Raw genomic sequence first — 17,889 nt, forward strand, 5'->3', positions numbered from 1 at the left:
CAGGCCCGGATTCACATCCAAGGTGGCTTCAGCTATTTTTAACTTATAGCCCATTTGCCAGTTTTCTTATACATATCAGTTAATTTTCAAGGTTCATGTAAGATCTACACTACATGTGTGGCTGCTCCATCTCTTAAGTCCTTGTCAGTCTAGATTTTCCTCTCCATCTCTCTTTTACGTCTTTGCAATTTATTTGTTGAAGAAGTGAGGTTCTTTGTCACGTAGAGTTTTCCACTTGGATTTTATTGGTTGCTCCCCTTACAGTAGTGTATAACATGTTTTTCTTTCCCCTGCATATCCTATTAATTAGCTTGTCCACCCCCACTTATATTTTGAGGTTCATGAGAATTTCTTGTCACCTGGTTTTCTTATGTTTATTGTGTATGACTTTGGTTTTGGCTCCTATTAATGGGGATATTCAAAATTGGGGAAGTAGGTTTTTTTTAATGGGAGTATTTCAACATTGCATCTTCTCATACAGTTTTCTTTTGCTGGAAAATTAGAAGTATTAAAATAAGATATAGAGTGAGCTATTTTGCATATTCTACTCTACTTTTGTACCTCAGTAAACAAACTGTGGTATATACATACAATGGAATACAATTCATCCATAAAAAGGAATGAAGTTATGATACATGCTACAACATGGATGTACCTTGAAAACATGCTAAGTGAAATAAGCCAGACACAGGTTAGCAGGTGCTGGAGTGATGCGGAGAATGCAGAGTTGTTGCTTACTGGTTATAGTTTCTCTTTGAGGTAATGAAAAAGTCTTGGAAATTAATAGTAATGATGGTTGCACAACATCATATGTGTAATTAATACTACTGAATTACACATGTAAAAATGGTTAAAATGGCAATTTTTGTTATATATATTAATAATTTTTTTAAAAAGGATTAAAGTGATGGGAACTAAAAGGATATTATTACTTTGCTATCATCAACTTCCAATGAATCTAACAATTGTTTCATATAGTAGAATTTACACACCACATCACCTTCTTCCTGAAGGGGAATAAGGAAGACACTTGAACAGTATTTTTTTCTTTGACTTTGTCAGAACATGTAAGTCATAATTAATCCATGCTTATAGGCACTGAGGGCTACCTTACAGGGTGATGCCTTATATCCATATAGCACTTGGTAGTTTTCAGAAGCCTTTTATATATAGTGTTTAGTTTGGTCTTGTGATGATTCTGTATTATGTTTGACCGAATTTCACAGAGGTCTGCTTTTGGTTTCCAGGTCTGATAGAAGTCTGGATCATTCTGCTAGAGCAGCTCACAGCAGCTGTGTCTAACTGTCCACGTCAGCACCAACCCCCGACCTTGGATTTGCTCTTTGAGCTGTTGAGAGATGTTACCAAAACACCTGGTAAATATTTCTATGTCTGTCTTTCGAGGGAGTTTGTTATACATATAACTTTTTTCAGGAAGGTATTTGTATGAGTGTCTATTTCACTGATGTAACCGCAGAGAGCATAATAGATGCTTGATATATATATTTGTTGAACATTTAAGACATGTCCTTGTATTGTTTATGGGTTTCCCACCAGTCCATTTATAAGTAACGTGTGGTGGCCAGGTAGGTGAATGTGTAGAACCCCACTATATTCAGGCCAATGCTGTGGTATCAATGTCCCCTTGAGCCAGTTGGCTTTGCTCTGTTCTATGGTTACAGCCTTCCTCTGTGGCTGGGTCTCATATACTCCTGGCCCCAGGGCTGTCAGTAGGGCTTAACACGTCTACCACTGACATGAACCAACCACTCAAATGTATGAAGACAGCAACATCTTAATTGTATAAGGGTCGTAGGTGATTATATTTGGGAAAAGACATCTAGTGAGTTCCTGATAGTACAGGAAATGGCCTTTGGGAATTTATTTCTTGTTCTGAATTAGTCAAGGTTAGCATGCACACTTACTCATCAAATTTTCCCAAGATTGGAGAAATTTTTTATAGAAATTTTAGTTTTCACTAACAGAATCAGAACCACAAATGAAACCACTAGTTTAATTCTCGAGTAATAAGAGGAGTTTTGTATTCAGTATAAACTGATGAAGACTTGGTAAGTGATGGTTTTAAGATCCATAGCAAAGTTTATATCAGAATTTTTTTCAGGAACACCATTATAGCTACTCCTACACATTAAAAATTTAAAGACTTTCTATCCAAGAATAAGCAGGTATCTTATAGAATTAATTATATGCCACTATTTCTAAATCTGTTTTATTGGTCAGTATCATTTTCTACTACTAAGTGTGTATGAAGAGCGTTTTAGCCCAATAATTCTACTCCTAGAAATCTATCAAAGGAAATTAACAGTAATGAAGATAACATTCTATATATAATGATGTTTGATGAAGCATCTTGAATACCAAAATAATTATGAACACCCTAAATGGGTTAAATAAGTTATGGTAAAAGCATGTAAATATCTACAGGCATTAAAATGAATATCTGTGAATAATATTTAATGACATCAATAATTGTTTACAGGGCATTATGTTAAAATATATATAGCGTGGAGTACAATCTCAACTTTATGAGAAGCATTTATACATATACACATACACCCAAAGATAATACATTCAAAAAGTACTAGAACGAAATACATCAAAATATTATTTTCTTCTTCTTTATATTCTCATGTGTGTTCTGTGTTTATTATGAAAAGGATACCTTGCTTGTGTAGTCAGAATTTTAAAAATCCATCAACATTTCCACAAATATTTTTATTACAGTGTTGTTCATAAAGCAAAATATAGAAACATCTTAAATTTCCATCAGTAAGGAAATGGATAAGTAGACTAATGCATATACAGTTTGAATAGTTTGGAACAGTATGTGGTAATAAAAATGAGGAATATCTAATTTGCTGACACAGAATGATCTCTAACTTGTAACTGTTATGGGCAAGAAATCAACATGCAGACCAAGGTTTACCTTATCCCATTGATATAAAAGTAATTTAAAAAAACCTCTATTTCTCTGTTTCTTATAAATATATGTACTCTTAGTTTCATATAACTATACATAGAGTTCAAAGGGTGAACTTTTTCTTATATGTGTATATGTATTTGTATTGATCAAGCGATCAATTGAATTGATCAAGTGATACTTTAGCTTTATCAGTATTGTTTGAATTTTTAACGAGTATATTTACGTATTACGTAATTAAAATCATGCAGAAACAAAAAAGAAAAATGTCACCAAAGACCATATATTTCCCAATCAGTGGTAAATTCTTTTTCCTTGCTCCTTCTCAGAATGGGGAGCTCCTGCGAAAGAGGAAAGAGGTGGGAAGCTCTCTGCCGTCACTTGGCGCTGCCATTCTGTTGCAGGAGAGGTGCTAAGATCACAATTCTGATGCTGACCTTTCTTTTTCAGGACCAGGGTTTGGCATCTATGCAGTTGTTCACCTTCTCCTTCCTGTGATGTCCCTTTGGCTTCGCCGTAGCCATAAAGACCATTCTTACTGGGACGTGGCCTCTGCTAACTTCAAGCATGCCATTGGTCTGTCCTGTGAGCTGGTGGTGGAGCACATTCAGAGCTTCATCCACTCAGGTATCTATGGTGCCAGAGCAGCTCATGCTGAGTCGTTGTTTAGTAGACAGCAGCATTGTCTAGAAGTGCTTAGTAAACACCAGTGCATGATTTTTGTCCTGGGAATTATTAAAATAGAATTACATGGTTAGTGCCAGCCTTCTAATAGTAGGTTGTCAAGAAGAAAATTGGTACCCCTGTGTCCTCTACAAAATTATCAAACAGAATGCTTAAAATACATGTGTGACTAAAAATAAAACACCTAATGAGGTCTAGGATATCTGTGCATTAGGAGAGGGGAGGCAAGTTCAAGTATATAATAAATTAAAAAAGAAGAAATACCCCTCTAGGCTGGGGGGTAAGGGAGAGAGTGTATCCTATTGTCCTGCTGCATCTGGGGAGGCTAAATGGAAGAGGCAGGGTTTTAGAAAAGGCTCAGATTATGGGCAAGAGGTTACTTAACAGAGTAGCGGGGAAGTGGGGGGTCATATCTGTGGCACTTTGAAAAAGATTTGGAAGTGTGGGGTGGATAGTATGCTGAAGTCAGCAGACAGAGAGGGAGCTGTTATGTCAGCTGTGGTACCCGTGGAGCAGCATTTGTGAAATAGATACTTGCCATGGAAAGATCTGGAAATTTGGGAGCAGGAGGAATCTTGCTGCTAGCCCTAAAGGTTACAAAGAAAAGGGAAAAACAGAAGTTTAAGGGAAGAGGGGAGGTCAGAGGCTCCCTTGTTGGTGAGGTTAGAGAAACTCATGAGAACTTGACCCCAAGGAAGAGTCAAAAAGCAAAGATAAGAAATGGGGGTCTCCACTAAGCGTAGTAAGGACAATTTGCCCTGCAAAAAACACACCGATCGAGAAAGAAGAAAAATGGGTATTTCTACATGCAGGCACTAACTGCATCCCTAGTGGTAGAGTTTCTGTCCAGGTCCTGGCTTTGCACAGCTCAGGACCCTTGAGAATTCCGCTGGGAATTGGTTCTGTGGCATCGCAAGGACTTTGTGGAAAAGAACACTGGCGTATTCCTTGAACTGGGCAAACAGAATGTGATTTGGGGAGGTCTTATTTTCTTTAGTCTGGGGACAGCATGCAGACTGAAGCCAAACTGAAAAGGTTCAAGAAGTGGTAGTTGGTATGAGAAGATTTTTTGTTTACTAAGAGCATTTAACTCAATCTAATGCAACGATCAGCCGTAAGGAATGTTTGTTTTATCTTTCCCTTTAAGAATTAAAATTTTTTACTAGCTAGTATTCAGGCTGTATAATAGTATATGTTCTATTTTGCTTAAGCAGAGGAATTATATACTTTGAAAAGTGTACATCAACACATTAAAGTGAGCCACATGCATTTCATCTTGATATATCTAGAAATGGATGAAACAAGCTAAAATTAGGTAAAAACCAAGATAATTTTTGCTATAATGAGTGTTTTATTTTTGTTGTTATTGTTATGGCCATTTTTCTCATTGTTCTATTTCCCAGATCCTTGTATATTTTTTGTATCATTTAGCCTTTCCTCTTTTGCTGTAGTATAGATGCTGTCCAGCCCGTTCCTTTGCAATACTGCTGAGTGCAATCTTGCTTTGCTTTTCCTGCAGACATCAGGTACGAGAGCATGCTCAACACCATGCTGAAGGACCTCTTTGAGTTGCTGGTGGCGTGTGTGGCCAAGCCCACAGAAACCATCTCCCGAGTGGGCTGCTCCTGTATTAGGTGACATAAAGGTTCCCTGGCTCTCCACAAAACTGGAGTTTTTATTATGAAATCCAGGGGAATTAAATTCTTTGATGGTAGCAGTCTATAAATAAAAATGACTGTGCTACTAACTCTTCATTTCATCCAGTCAGCAAATATTTATTGTGTAAGTCACTATACAGGGTGCTCTGCTGCCCAGAAAGTGATGTGACCAAGGTCCCTACCCGCAGGGAGCATACAACCTGTTCTAAAGGACAAAGAGAGTCATGGGAAAAGTGATAATAGGAAGGAGGAACTATAAATGCCATGAAAGGACGAGACGCCTGGGGAGTAGAGCAGTCAGCAAGACCTTTTGTAGTAATGATACTTGGTCAGATCTCCCAAGGTGGGTTAGCTTCCGCTAGGTGGCGACTTCGTAAGCAGAAGAACAACATGAACACATACATGGAGATAAGAGTTACAAGTGACAAGAGGGTTTTATCTTGTTATGTGTAGAGGAGTAGTGGCAAATTGGGCTGGAATGGGGAAATTAGTATAGACTATATACATGCAAGCCTAAGTTTAAACATCGGCCTATTTGTAGTGGGGATCCATTGATTTTTTTTTTTTTTACATTAAATGGGTTAGGAAATAGTATTAGGACAATGGCATACCAGATGGGCCGAAGGCGAGAGTGACAAAAGACAGCAAGACTTGTAAGGGAACTATAGACTAAATCTAGGCACGCGTCTGGAAGGACCTACCTACCTTTTGTGACAATAAAATATATGAATTCAAGACTTCTTTTTTCTCCTGGCAGGTACGTCCTCGTGACAGCGGGCCCCGTGTTCACGGAGGAGATGTGGAGGCTGGCTTGCTGTGCCCTGCAGGACGCCTTCTCGGCCACGCTCAAGCCGGTGAAGGTAAGTCACTCAGAGGAGAGACCAGGGCACCTCCAGCCTTCCTGGTGATCCTCAAGTTGGGTCGCCTGGACTCCGCCTCCCTCCTTGTAGCAGGCAGTCTCACTTGGTGGGAACAAGGTAGCTGGATCGGTACTTTGTCCCAGACCCAGTGACAGTGGCAGATCAAAGACAGGGCCTGGAGCCATGAACTCAGGTGCACCCAGTGAACGACTGCTGTGTTTCTCCCCAGGATCTGCTGGGCTGCTTCCACAGCGGCACCGAGAGCTTCAGCGGGGAAGGCTGCCAGGTGAGGGTGGCGGCGCCGTCCTCCTCCCCCAGTGCTGAGGCCGAGTACTGGCGCATCCGAGCCATGGCTCAGCAGGTAAGGATGGGGTTTTGGATCCCAGGGTCTCTGGAAGCTTGAGCTATTGCTAGGGGTCGTTTCTGCAGGCCGTGCATCACCACACTGCCTTTCATTCCTTTAGGGACATAGGTGTCCTGGCTCTGAGCTCTAGCCAGTGCTGTTCTTTTCCAGAAATCACTTGAACCTAGTCAACAGCGTCATGGTCCTCTCACCATTTCTAGCTTGTTGCGTCCTGCAATGCCCTGATCAAATAGGGTCCTTTTCCACCCGGCCGCTGCACTCCATACATAACTTGACTTGCACTACTTATGTTATAAATAGTTACTGAAATACTATTGTTAATGCTAGACTATCAGTGTCTAAAAATGGTAAACTTATTTTTTTTTCCTGTATCTCCCATACACAGCAAGGAGCTTAACATTTACAAGTTGTTTAATAAATTTGAGTTGAATGTTAACTAACCAGTAAAATTAAGATGTACTTATCCGTGCAGGAATCACCATGTACCAATGACTTCTGACACATGGCAGAAGTCACAAAAGTTGGTTGTAAGCTGATGATGAGTCAGGAGCAGAGAACATATTCTGTATATTGGTAGTCCTAGAGCAGGGCAGATGGAAGGCACTTATTAAATATTTCTTGAATCAATGAATCACTAAATTACAGAAGTCCTTAATAGAATTTCCCCTTAGCACACTGATAACCCAGGATTCCGTAGCAACAAAAAGAACTCAGTCACGTTCACCATATTAGTCGAGAAGTTTCCTGCCAGGTCTGGCTTCTGAAGCACTTTCCCCAGCTCTCCTCAGAGAGTGGGGCAAGAACCTCCCACCTTCAACTACTCACATCTGCTGAGCACATTCCTAACATCCCGGACACGGGTTCTAGCCAGGAACCATAACAGAGAAGGCAAGAGGGTGGTCCTTCTCTGAAGGGGTGGCCTCTCTAAGTAGAAAGCCTTCACAGCTGACTAGAGGAGGAATTTTCCCCATGTGCAGCCAGCAGTCTTTCGACGCACAGCAAGAATATGAAAATGGAATCCTGTTCTGAAAGAGTTAGTGGAGAAGAACAGCAGAAAACAGTTAGCGAATCTTTCATTTCTTCATATTACTTTCTTCTTCAGTCCCAAACCTTCTCCCATATTTACTCTTCAGATAACCCAGTATTCAATGATCTGATAATTTAACAAGATTTGGAAAGAAAAAATTCCTTAAGAATACTCGGGTTTCCAAAGGGAAGTAGTGAAGGTATATTAAATAATGTCAAATGAAATCATTTGGATCAGAATCCGAGAAGTGGCTACTGTTTTCTAAGTCACTTCTCCTATTGGCTGTTAATAGAGCAGCATGGCCACAGCAGCAGCCCTGACAGGAGAAGCCCCAATTAGTTTCCTGTTCCTGCGTGGTTTAGAATATGTACCAAACGGACGTCTAAAGCAGAGAAGACCTCTTACAAACATAGCCCCTTTTTATTTACTCTTAACAACATTAAATGTCAGTCCTTGCTATTTGGAGTGTAATGACTTGTCCCGTGGCAGAAGCAGTAGTGTTATTACTATTCGTGCCAGCAGCTAACTTTTATTGAGTACTTACTCTTCTGTTCTAATGCTTTGCATATGTCAGTACACACACATTAATTCATTTAATTCTCTCAACGAACATACCAGTAGGAAATCATTACCAACCTCATTTTAAAGGTGAAAGAATGAGTAGAAAGAGTGAGCCACTTGCCGAAGGCCATCCAGCTGAGCCCTGGAGGAGGCAGGTCGAGGACGGTGGCGCTCTGACCTGTACCTTTGTATACGTGTGCAGGTGTTTATGTTGGACACCCAGAGCTCCCCAAAGACTCCAAACAACTTTGATCATGCTCAGTCCTGTCAGCTCATTATTGAACTGCCTCCTGATGAGAAGCCAAATGGACACACCAAGAAAAGGTAAGCAGCTAAGCACTTATAAATAGAAAAGTTCATTTATCCCCAGCTCCTGCTCATTGTAATTCAGGCTTCAGCCAAGAATACTGAAAATGGTTGTGGAGTCACTTAGCAAAAACTTGCCAGCATTTTAACCAAATCTCCCACATTTCACATATGTTCGTTGGCTAGGGCTGCCGTAACAAAGTACACAGACTGGGTGGCTTAAACAACAGGAAATGGATTTCTCACAGTTCCAGAGCCCAGAAGTCCAAGATCAGGGTGTCAGCCATGTTGGATTCTTCTGAGGCCTCCCTCCTCGGCTTCTAGATGAACGTCCGTTCCCTGTGTCTTTGCATGGTCTTTCCTCTGTATATGTCTTTGTGCAAATTTCCTCCTCTTAGGAGGACACCAGTCATATTGGATTAAGGCCCATCCTAATGCCCTCGTTAACCCAATTATTTCTTTAAAGACCCTTTTTCCAGGTACGCATTCTGTGATACTATGGATTAGGACTTCCGTGTATGAATTTGCCAGGGGCGGGGCACAACTCACTGTATCTATAGCATCGTACATATCATAATCCTTTTTAAAAAATAATATGAGCTCTGATTCATATTGTTTCAGTGAGAAATACATCATTAACTTCTCATGAGCAGTACAGCTGTTAGGATCCAGAAAGCTCAGTGCATGCCACAGGAAACTTGCTCTTTCTAAATACTATCATCCTGCCAAAAAAACATTGTTCCTAGAGTTTAAGATGAAGCCAGTGACTGAAAGTTCCCATTTTAAAACTTCTGACACACTAATAATAATGATGATAAGTATTTGAGTTCAATAGATGAAGTACAGGGAGTAGGTAATCCACTTTCACTTGTGCATGAGGAAACATTCAGGGAGACTGCGAAGCAGGGGAGCTGGAATCAAAACCAGGTCTAGCTGAGCACAATGCCTGTGTCCTTTACCATTTCCATGTTAGGGAGAGAGTGTGAATTTTCCAAAAGTTACCAGGTAGCATAGCAGTTTGATTAATAGACCTATTTGGGTGAAATTTCCAGGTGCTAACTTTTTTTAGTCAACTGTGTGTGGTACATACAGAAGACTATGTGGAAGGTTCAAAGGTTATCAAGCATGAATAAAAAGTGAACTAACTATGAACCTGCCACTGCACTTCAGAAGTAGACCTTTACCGATATCCCACGTATTCCTCCCAGTTCTGTGCCCTGCTTCCCTCCACTGCCGATCACGCAAAAGTGTTGGGCATTTTTATCTATTCTGCATACCGATGACTGTGCATTCCTTTCCACAGCTTTAAGCGTTGATCTACTTTCAAATTTCAGTTCTTACCTGTTTTCCTTTTTTTTATATATTTCTAGTCCCTTCAGCCAATTATTCCTACTAAAACAATTTTTGAAGTAAAAGGAGAAAAAGGGGGAGAGGAATAATAAGCTGAATTCACATTATAAATAAAACAGGAAAAATAGGATCACCTAATATTCCTCTGTTACTGGTTTAACGGTTTTAAAAGGTTAAGATTTAAAAATTTATCACAATGGTTCCTCAGTTTACTTAGTGCTTTCAATAGACAATTACCCCCTCAATGAAATTCAGTAAAACAGGAAAAGCACACATTCTTCAGTAGAAGCCACTACGCCTTAAAACATCCTCTAAAATTCTTTAAGTATTTTGCGTTGTTGGATTTCAGTCATTCACAGGGGCAATTCTTAGCACAGAAGGTAGGAGAAGATGAGTTAGACGTAAGAAAAGTTTGTGCATCTGCTGGTTAGGTGCGTCCTCAGAGGTCCACATTAAAATCACCCATGGGGAAAAAAAGACTGGAACTAAAACCAGATTGCAACATTTAAGTAAAGAGAAATCTGGGTTTGCTTGTTTAACATCTTTATCGGAGTATAATTGCTTTACAATGGTGTGTTAGTTTCTGCTTTGTAACAAAGTGAATCAGCTATACGTATACGTATGTTCCCATCTCTTCCCTCTTGCATCTCCCTCCCTATCCCACCCCTCTAGGTGGTCACACACTGAGCTGATCTCCCTGTGTTATGCGGCTGCTTCCCACTAGCTATCTATTTTACCTTCTCCCTCCTCATATCCTAATGAAACTTAAAAGCTTTTGCACAGCAAAGGACACCATAAACAAGACCAAAAGGGAACCCTCAGAATGGGAGAAAATATTTGCAAATGAAGCAACTGACAAAGGATTAATCTCCAAACTTTACAAGCAGCTCATGCAGCTCAATATCAAAAAAACAAACAACCCAATCCAAAAATGGGCAGAAGACCTAAACAGACATCTCTCCAAAGAAGACATACAGATTGCCAACAAACACATGAAAGAATGCTCAACATCATTAATCATTAGAGAAATGCAAATCAAAACTACAATGAGATATCATCTCACACCAGTCAGAATGGCCATCATCAAAAAATCTAGAAACAATAAATGCTGGAGAGGGTGTGGAGAAAAGGGAACCCTCTTGCACTGTTGGTGGGAATGTAAATTGATACAGCCACTATGGAGAACAGTATGGAGGTTCCTTAAAAAACTAAAAAATAGAACTACCATACGACCCAGCAATCCCACTACTAGGCATATACCCAGAGAAAACCATAATTCAAAAAGAGTCATGTACCACAGTGTTCACTGCAGTTCTATTTACAGTAGCCAGGACATGGAAGCAACCTAAGTGTCCATCACTTCTGAAGGTTGTGCTTCCTACTTCAGGAGTCCAGGCTGCCAGCAGGATGGGGTTGAAGTGTCAGAGCCACTGCTCAAGGAGACCCTTTCTTCCAGGCACCTGCACTCGGAACTAATCTGTTTTTTGTTATTTTGGTTTGTTTTGAATGCTTCTCTCAGCATACGTTTGCCCTGGGACAAGAAGATGAGAAAGGCACTGCCCTGTCCCTTGAAGATTTATAGTATAGTGTGGAGGCCAGCCCAGTGATAAGTGACAGGATTTCCCTTCTTAGTTAGGGTCCTGTAGTTGTGGACATGAAGCACTAGACCAAATTGGTGGCTTTCACAGCCTGCTTCTTCAAAGGAGTGCATATTCAGGTCTCCTAATACCTCAAATAACTTCTATGGTGGGGGAATTAGGAGGGGTTGGGGAGTTACCATTTAATGGGTTCAGAGTTTCTGTTTGTGATGATGAAAAAGTTCTAGAAATAGATAGTAGTGATGGTTACACAACATTGTGCATGTACTTAATGCTACTGAATTGAACTTTTAAAAATGGTTAAAATGGTAACATCAGGTTATATATATTTTACCACAAGAAAGTTGCTTAAGTGATATGTTAGAAGGGGTTACTCTTTGTGAGTGACAGCTCTTTGTACATATTCCATTTTTGCCGAAAGTACGATGTTTTCTTTGAGATACCACTACACAAAGGTCAAGGTCAACCTTTAAAAAATGTATGGGAGGATTTTTGTTCTTTTTTGCTAGTTAAAAGTTTTTTCTCCTAGTTATAAAATAATTTTTAAATTCGTGGTCTTAAAAAATGGTACAAATGAACTTATTTACAAAACAGAAATAGAGTCACAGATGTAGAAAACAAACTAATGGTTACCAGGGGGGAAAGGGAGAGGTGAGAGAGAGATTGGGATTGACATATACACACTACTATATATAAAATAAATAACTAATAAGGACCTACTGTATAGCACAGGGAACTCAATACTCTGTAATGGCCTATATGGGAAAAGAATCTTAAAAGGAGATATAGGTATATATGTAATATGTATGAGATATAGTAACTGATGCACTTTGCTGTACACCTGAAACTAACATGACATTGTAAATCAACTATACTCCAATAAAAAAAATTTTTTTAAGTATTAATGTAACAGTTGGACTTTTGAAATCTGTAGTATGAATGAGTTGTAATTTTGTCATTATCCAGTTATGGGAATTAGTTTGCAACATCATGGCATAAGCTATTTTTGTGAAATTCTAAGAGCAGTGAAAAGAATGGGAAACCATAAACCCAAAACCACATTGGTGGATTAAAATGTTGGAATTGGAATTGAGAGTGTCTTCTTAGTACAGGAATCCAGCCAAACAAAAGGGGCTGGATCACCAAAATGTGAGCATTCACTTCTAATGTTGCCTTATCAGGGCTCTGCCCTGATTGATTAGGAAGTTGTCATGACTGGCAGGTTGCACCTGCTTCTCAACCAGGAGATCTGGCCAGATGTCTAGGGAGCATTCACCCTCTCCCACCTCCCCCAAATGCACATCCAAGGCCCACAAACAAGTCCCACGTCTGTGCTGGCAGAAAAGGATGCAGAAAGGAATTAGCCTGTGCAGAGGGAATGCTGTTTTCTCTCCTAGGTTTGTTTTAGAAGGCTGCAAATTAAATTATCAATTTCTTTCTTTGAAAATATTAGCCCCATAATACCTCTAAAGTTAAAAAACTTTTCAGTGTTTAGACCTTCTCTATCTCCCACACTGGAAGCACTAAAGCTTTTATACATATGTACCTAAAGCATTAATTAACATTCTTAATCCTGGAAAACTGGTTTGGTGCCTATAAACCAACTTCAATAAGATTCTAAAAGCTTTGGGTTTGAAGATGGTGGAGTAGAAGGACATGAGCTCACCCCTTCTTATGGGAAAACCAAAATCACAACTAACTGCTGAACAAACCACTGACAAATAAATGCTGGAACCTACCAAAAAAGACACCCTACATCCAAAGAAGAAGCCACAATGAGACAGTAGGAGGGGCACAATCATGATAAAATCAAACCCCATACACACCAGGTGGGCAGCCCACAAACTGAAAAACAATTATACCACAGAAGTTCTCGCACAGGAATGAAAGGTCTGAGGTCCACATCAGGCTCCCCAGCCTGGGGGTCTGGAGGAGGAGCCCCCAGAGAATCTGGCTTTGAAGGCCAGCGGGGTTTGATCGCAGGAATTCCACAGGACTGGGGGAGACAAACTCCACTCTTGGAGGATGCACACAGGGCTAATGCACAGTACCCAGGGAAAAAAGCAGAGACCTCATGAGAGACTGGCCAGACTTACCTGCTAGTATCAGAGGGTCTCCTGCAGGGTTGGGGGTGGGGGGTGGCTGTGGTTCACTGCAGGGACAAGGACACTGGTGGCGGCAGTTCTGGTGAATATTCATTGGCGTGAGCACTCTTGGAGGCTGCCATTTTCTCACCAAGACCTGGCCCCACGCAACAGCCTGTAGGCTCCAGTGCTGGGATGCCTCAGGCCAAACAACCAACAGGGAAGGAACACAGCCCCACCCATCAGCAGGCAGGCTGCTTAAAGTCTTCCTGAATAAATAGCTGCCTGATAAACACACCCCCTGACATGGCCCTGCCCACCAGAGGGAAAAGATCCAGTTCCACCCACTAGTGGACAGGTACCAGTCCCTCCCACCAGGAAGCCTGCACAGGGCTCTTAGACAGCCTCATCCACCAGGGGGCAGACAGCAGAAGCAAGAAGGACTACAACCCTGCAGCCTGTGAATGGAAACTGCAATCACAGAAAGTCAGACAAAATGATATGGCAGAGGAGTATGTCCCAGATGAAAGAACAAGATAAAACCCCAGAAGAACAACTAAGTGAAGTGGAGCTAGTCAATCTGCCTAAAAAAGAATTCAGAGTAATGATAGTAAAGATGTCCAAGATCTTGAAAAAAAGAATAGAGGCACAGATCGAGTAGATACAAGAAACAAAGACCTAGAAGAACTAAAAAACAAACAATATAATAACTGAAATGAAAAATACACTAGAAGGAATCAATAGTAGAATAACTGAGGCAGAAGAACAGATAAGTGAGCTGGAATACAGAATGATAGAAATCACTGCTGTGGAACAGAATAAAGAAAAAAAAATGAAAAGACAGGAGGACAGCCTAAGAGACCTCTGGGTCAACATTAAATGTACCAACATTCACATTATAGGGGCCCCAGAAGGAGAAGAGAAAGGACCTAAGAAAATATTTGAAGAGATAAGCTAAACACTTCCCTAACATGGGAAAAGAAACAGTCACCCAAGTCCAGAAAATGCAGAGTTCCAGGCAGGATAAACCCAAGGAGGAACACACTGAGACACATAGTAATCAAACTGACAAAAATTAAAGATAAAGAAAAAATATTAAAAGCAAAAATGGAAAAGAAACAACCTACAAGGGAATTCCCATAAGGTTATCAGCTGATTTCTCAGCAGAAACTCTGCAGGCCAGAAGGGAGTGGGATTATATATTTAAAGTGATGGAAGGGAAAAACCTATGACCAAGAATATTCTACCCAGTGAGGCTCTCATTCAAGTTTGTCAGAGAAATCAAAAGCTTTACAGACAAGCAAAAGCTAAGAGAATTCACCACCACCAGACCAGCTTTGCAACAAATGCTAAAGGAACTTCTCTAAGCAGAAAAGAAAAAGCCACAACTAGAAACAAGAAAATTATGAATGGAAAAGTTCACTGGTAAAGGCAAACATACAGTAAAAATAGGAAATAATCTGCACACAAATATGATATGAAAACCAGCAATTGTGAGAAGACGAGATCACAAATGCAGGATATTGGAAATGCATTTGAAATTAAAAGAACAGCAACTTAAAACAATCTTGCTTTTATATAGATTTCTATATCAAAAACCTCATGGTAACTGCAAACCGAAAATCTACAGTAGATACACACACCAAAAAAAAAGTAATCCAAACACAACACTAAAGTTAGTCATCAAATCACAAGAGAACAAAAGAGGAAGGGAAGAAAAAGCACGTACAAAAACAAATTCAAAACAATTAAAATGGCAATAAGAATATACATATCAATAATTACTTTAAATGTAAATGGATTAAATGCTCCAACCAAAAGACACGGACTGGCTGAATGGATACAAAAGCAACACGTGTATATATGTTGTCTACAGGAGACCCACTTCAGATCTAGGAACACATAGAGACTGAAAGTGAGTGAATGGCAAAATGTATTCCATGCAAATGGAAATCAAAAGAAAGCTGGAGTAGCAATATTTATATAAGACAAAACAGACTTTAAAGATTGTTACAAGGAACAAAGAAGGACACTACATAATGATCAAGGGATCAATCCAAGAAGATATAACAATGGCAAATATATATGTGCCCAACATAGTATCTGCCTTATATATTGAGGTGCTCCTAACAGCCATAAGAGAAATCAACAGTAACATAATAATAGTGGGGGACTTTAACATCCCACTTACATCGATGGACAGATCATCCAGACAGAAAATAAATAAGGGAACACAGGCTTCAAACGACACATTAAACCACAAGGATTTAACTAATATTTATAGAGCATTCCATCCAAAAGCAGCAGAATGCACATTCTTTTCAAGTGCACATGGAACATTCTCCAGGATTGATCACATGCTGGGCCACAAAGAGAGCCTTGGTAAATTTAAGAAAATTGAAATCATATCAAGCATCTTTTCCAACCACAATGCTATGAGATTAGAAATCAACTACAAGAAGAAAACTGTAAAAAACACAAACACATAGAGGCTAAACAATATGCTACTAAACAACAAATGGATCACTGAAGAAATCAAAGAGGAAATCAAAAAAGACCTAGAGACGAATGAAAATGAAAGCATGATAATCTAAAACCTATGGGATGCAGCAAAACAAGTTCTAACAGGGAAGTTTATAGCAATACAATCTTACGTCAGGAAACAAAAATCTCAAATAAACAACCTAACCTTACACTTAAAGCACCTAGAGAAACAACAAAAAAACCCCAAAGTTAGTAGAAGGAAAGACACCATAAACATCAGAGCAGAAATATATGAGATACAGACAAAGAAAACAATAAAAAGATCAATGAAACTAAAAGCTGGTTCTTTCAGAAGATAAAAAAATTTGATAGGGCTTCCCTGGTGGTGCAGTGGTTGAGAATCTGCCTGCTAATGCAGGGGACACGGGTTTGAGCCCTGGTCCGGGAGGATCCCACATGCCACAGAGCAACTGGGCCCGTGAGCCACAACTACTGAGCCTGTGCGTCTGCAGCCTGTGCTCCACAACAAGAGAGGCCGCCACAGTGAGAGGCCCGCGCACCGCGATGAAGAGTGGCCCCTGCTTGCCACAACTAGAGAAAGCCCTCACACAGAAACGAAGACGCAACACAGCAAAACTAAATAAATTAATTAATAACTCCTACCCGCAATATCTTCTAAAAAAAAATTTTGATAAACCTTTAGCCAGACTCATCAAGAAAAAGAGGGAAGAGAGCTCAAGTCAATAAAATTAGAAATGAAAAAGGAGAAGTTACAACAGATACCACAGAAATACAAAGGACCATAAGAGACTATTATAAGCAACTATATGCCAATAAAATGGACAACCTGGAAGAAATGGACAAATTCTTATAAAGGTACAATCTCCCAAGACTGAACCAGGAAGAAATAGAAAATATGAAAAGACCAGTCACAAGTACTGAAATTAAAACTGTGATTAAAATACTCCCAACAATGGGGCTTCCCTGGTGGCGCAGTGGTTGAGAGTCTGCCAGCCAATGCAGGAGACATGGGTTCGTGCCCGGTCCAGGAAGATCCCACATGCCGCGGAGCGGCTGGGCCCGTGAGCCATGGCCACTGAGCCTGCGCGTCCAGAGCCTGTGCTCCGCAACGGGAGAGGCCACAACAGTGAGAGGCCCGCATACCGCAAAAAAAAAACAAACAAAAAAACTCCCAACAAAATACGAGGGCCAGATGGCTTCACAGGTGAATTCTACCAAACATTTAGAGAAGAGCTAACACCCATCATTCTCAAACTCTTCCAAAAAATTGCAGAGGAAGGAACACTCCCAAACTCATTCAATGAGGCCACCATCACCCTGATACGAAAACCAGACAAAGAAACAACAACAAAAAAAGAAAATTAAAGGCCAATATCACTGATGAACACAGATGCAAAAATCCTCCACAAAATACTAGCACACCAAATCCAACAATACATTAAAAGGATCATACACCATGATCAAGTGGGATTTATCCCAGGGATACAAGGGTTTTTCAATATCCGCAAATCAATCAGTGTGATACACCACATCAACAAATTGAAGAATAAAAACTATATGATCATCTCAATAGATGCAGAAAAAGATTTTGACAAAATTCAATACCCATTTATGATTTTAAAAATCTCCAGAAAGTGGGCATAGAGGGAATATACCTCAACATAGTAAAGGCCATATATGACAAACCTACTGCTAAAATCATACCCAACAGTGAAAAACTGAAACCATTTCCTGTAAGATCAGGACAAGGATGTCCACTCTCATCACTTTTATTCAACATAATTTTGGAAGTCCTAGCCACAGCAATCAGAGAGGAAAAAGAAATAAAGGGAATCCAAATTGGAAAAAAGAAGTAAAACTGCCACTGATTGCAGATAACATGATACTATACACAGAAAATCCTAAAGATGATACCAGAAAACTACTAGAGCTCATCAATGAAATTGGTAAA

The 17,889-nt window shown here is 40.0% G+C and overlaps 1 protein-coding gene across 1 annotated transcript in view; it reads left to right on the forward strand.

Annotated features, from left to right (window-relative positions):
- The window catches only part of ARFGEF3 (ARFGEF family member 3), a 190,466-nt gene that overhangs the window by 158,802 nt on the left and 13,775 nt on the right, over nucleotides 1-17,889 (forward strand). The window contains exons 27-32 of the mRNA XM_030853353.2: nucleotides 1,248-1,376; nucleotides 3,392-3,568; nucleotides 5,145-5,259; nucleotides 6,041-6,143; nucleotides 6,373-6,504; nucleotides 8,298-8,419. Of these exons, the coding sequence (XP_030709213.2) occupies nucleotides 1,248-1,376; nucleotides 3,392-3,568; nucleotides 5,145-5,259; nucleotides 6,041-6,143; nucleotides 6,373-6,504; nucleotides 8,298-8,419 (778 nt within the window). The remainder of the gene's footprint in view (nucleotides 1-1,247; nucleotides 1,377-3,391; nucleotides 3,569-5,144; nucleotides 5,260-6,040; nucleotides 6,144-6,372; nucleotides 6,505-8,297; nucleotides 8,420-17,889) is intronic.

The sequence above is a fragment of the Globicephala melas genome, chromosome 14 (genome assembly GCF_963455315.2).
Source record: "Globicephala melas chromosome 14, mGloMel1.2, whole genome shotgun sequence".
NCBI classification, from domain to species: domain Eukaryota; kingdom Metazoa; phylum Chordata; class Mammalia; order Artiodactyla; family Delphinidae; genus Globicephala; species Globicephala melas.